The following is a 3,052-nucleotide window of genomic DNA, read 5'->3' as shown; positions in this document are numbered from 1 at the left end:
TACTCGTAAAAGACTAATTGTATTGCACAATATTCTAAAACTTGGAGGAAATCTCTAACCAACTGATCCCTACTCTTAGATATTGTGAAATTAAGTAGGTATGAAATGTAGGAAGGAAGGGAGGGTGCAAACATTTAACAATTAGGATTTAGAAATAAGAATATAAGATAGACTTGACAGAAAAATGAGAAATACTCTAAAGAGTGGAGTAATACGAGGTTTAAATCTTAATTTTCATATCGTTTTGTAGAGGGTAATAAACTAATCCAAAATAATATATTTGATATTAATATTAGATGATACGAATTACTCAACTCAATTTTTTTTGATTCAACTTAATATGTAACCCTAAAGATTGCATATATCATTTTCCTTTTACGAAGGGTCGTTTATATTTTGCCATATATTTGCTCATGAAAATAAATGCTCTGAATTCGGTAAAACTATTTTTCCATACCCTATCATCGTATTCGGGTCTATATCCATTTTCGTGCAACCTAAACCTAAACGCAACACATGTCTCCCTCTCGTAACATTTGCCATCGTCATTTCCCATTGACCTAGAAAGGACCAATTCATCCACCCACACACTCAAAATTAGCAACACAAACTCCTCTTTCTTCTTCCTCCTTCCTCTCGTCATCTTCTCTTCTCACAACCCCACCAAAAATCACCATGAACAGACCAAGAGAAGCTTCAGAAACACCCCAACAAGAACAAGAAGAAGATGCAAATTTATCTCCTTCCCAACTTCTTCAACTCGCTGAAACCCATCTTCGTCTTCGCAATTTCTCACTTTGTCGTCAATATGCTCTTGAATCGCATCAACCCCATGACCCTAATTCTGTCTCCAATCATCGTCATGCTTCTCAACTTCTTGCTATCTCAAATACCCTTTCTTCTCCAACTAATTTCTACCCAATCCTTCAAATTGATACTTTCTGCAACGATTTTACCCTAATTCGTTCTCAATTTAAGCGCCTTCTCTCAATTCTCGACCCCATTGAAGAGAAATCCCCATTAGCAAAAGAAGCAGTTAATTTGATTTGGAAAGCTTATGAATGTCTCTGTGACCCCGCCAAAAAAACCCAGTTTGACTCCAAGCTTATTGGTCAAAGGAGAGAGAGTGAACTTGAGGATGGTGGTGATGAAGAGATGGGTGATAATTTCTGGACTTTTTGCCCTTACTGTTTTTATATGTTTCAGTATGATAGGGTTTATGAAGGGTGTTGTTTAAGGTGTCAAAATCAGAGTTGTAGAAGGGCTTTTCATGCAGTTGCTTTGAATTCTCTTCCTAAAATGGAATTGGATAAAGGGCAGTATTTTAGTTGTTTTGGGTATTTTCCTCTAGGGTTTTCTCCTGAAAATGGGGTTGGGAAATTTGATTCATGGTCTCCTATTGTGGGGTTGTTTCCTGTGAGAAAAATTGGGAAGACTCGAGCTGGTAAAATGGATTTTGTTGTTGATGATAATGGCAATCCTAAGGTTGATGTTGGTGTTGATTTTACTAACTTCATCGAGATTGCCGATGAGAGTGATGAGTCTGAGAATGATCATGGGGTGAAGGGGGAGAATTTTGGGAGCAATGTGGAGGGAATGAATGTGGGGAATGGCCGGGCAATGAAGCGGAAGTCGGTGGCACGGAATGCTAGGAAGTTGATGGGGAAGAGGAGAAGGAGCAATGAGGGTGTTGCTGCTAATGGTACTGGGGGTTATGAGGATGAAGGTGTAGGTGAGGGTTCTGTTTTCGAGGGTGATTATGGTGGTGATGTTGGGGTTGGGAGTGGTTTCGAACAGGATGACATGGCGTTCTTCGAGGAGAATGGTGAGATTTTTGTTGAATTTGGGCCTGATAGTGTACTTTGATGGATAGAGGAAGTGGAACAAGGTGCAATGCAGGTCAGTCGGTATGCTTCGGCGTTGGAAATAGCTAATGTAGATATGTTCTAATATTGTAGTGCATGGTTTAGTAAATGACAGTCAAGAAATTTTTTGGGTGAAATGGCTGTCTTGTAGATGGCAGGAGCTTAACTTTTGTTTTTAGATTAATTTAGCCACTTTCAAAAAAAGAAGAATATGAAATTAGCCAAGTTTTCGTGTAGTCGGTTGCCCTTTTTTTGGGATAAAGTAATGCAAATTTATATTTAGACTTTGTGGATAAATGACTGTTTCAAGTTTGTAAATGGTTTTCATCTTCTGTGGTTCCATATTACTGATATTCTTATCATAACAATTGCTATATTAAGGAAATCTTTCTCTTTGTTTTCGGTAGTTCCTGCATGCTAATTTCAGATTTGTTTGTGCAACTTAGGTTAAATGAAAAAGTATATTGTTGCTTAGTTCCATAGGTACTTTCTGTTGTAGATTTTCCATATTTACATATACTATATTCTGATTGCAGATTCTTTTAGGTTGGCATTTTGTCAATGAATTTTGGCTTTGTTCACTTTTCTCCACTGTCTTTTATAGAGATTGAATAATACTGATCACATTGTTGGTTATACTTGCAAACATGTTTGTTATTATTGAGTTGCCATGAGCGTAAGTGGGCTATTGTAGATCACACTTAATGTGAATTAAATTGGTAGAAAACAATGATAATGAGATTGTATCCTTGGCAGAGAGTTGAAGATTAGAAAACTTGGGTGGATATATGTAAATAGAATACTCGGCTTATGTTATTGAGAATTTTGCTTAAGGTAAGATACAAGTGATGGGCACCGAAGGCCTTTATTTCATCATTCATCATCTTTACTGAAGTGGAAATATGTAAATAGAATCCTGGCTATGTGGAGGAGGGATCTTTGAGAAAGAAATGGGAGTGCTCTTAGACCTCATCTTATCATTGATTAGTTCATTAGTTGGTGCCCAACAGCCACCCACTTACCCTTGCTGTCACTGTTTGTGCCCCTTAGAGCTGATCAAAGCATCTTCACCAGATTTCACAATTGTTAGCGATTGGGGCTCCATGCTCCTGCTGGAATGTTTCTACCTGCTTAGAAAGACTTGAAATCTTCACTTAGGAATTTGTTTCATTCTCTCTGGTTTTCTT

The 3,052-nt window shown here is 37.6% G+C and overlaps 1 protein-coding gene across 1 annotated transcript; it reads left to right on the top strand.

Annotated features, from left to right (window-relative positions):
• The first annotated feature begins 304 nt into the window (after window positions 1–304).
• LOC110695236 lies at window positions 305–2,149 on the top strand. The gene has a single exon (XM_021872478.1). It carries the CDS (start codon window positions 676–678, stop codon window positions 1,864–1,866), a length of 1,191 nt encoding a protein of 396 aa, XP_021728170.1. The 5' UTR covers window positions 305–675; the 3' UTR covers window positions 1,867–2,149.
• Window positions 2,150–3,052: the final 903 nt, after the last annotated feature.

Source organism: Chenopodium quinoa, unplaced genomic scaffold (genome assembly GCF_001683475.1).
Source record: "Chenopodium quinoa cultivar QQ74 unplaced genomic scaffold, ASM168347v1, whole genome shotgun sequence".
In the NCBI taxonomy this organism is placed as follows: Eukaryota; Viridiplantae; Streptophyta; class Magnoliopsida; order Caryophyllales; family Amaranthaceae; genus Chenopodium; species Chenopodium quinoa.
This window is presented reverse-complemented; position numbering and strand designations above follow the sequence as displayed.

Bases quoted from the DNA above. Each gene is read 5' to 3' on its own strand.
- LOC110695236 (XM_021872478.1), top strand. From the start codon at position 676: ATGAACAGACCAAGAGAAGCTTCAGAAACACCCCAACAAGAACAAGAA.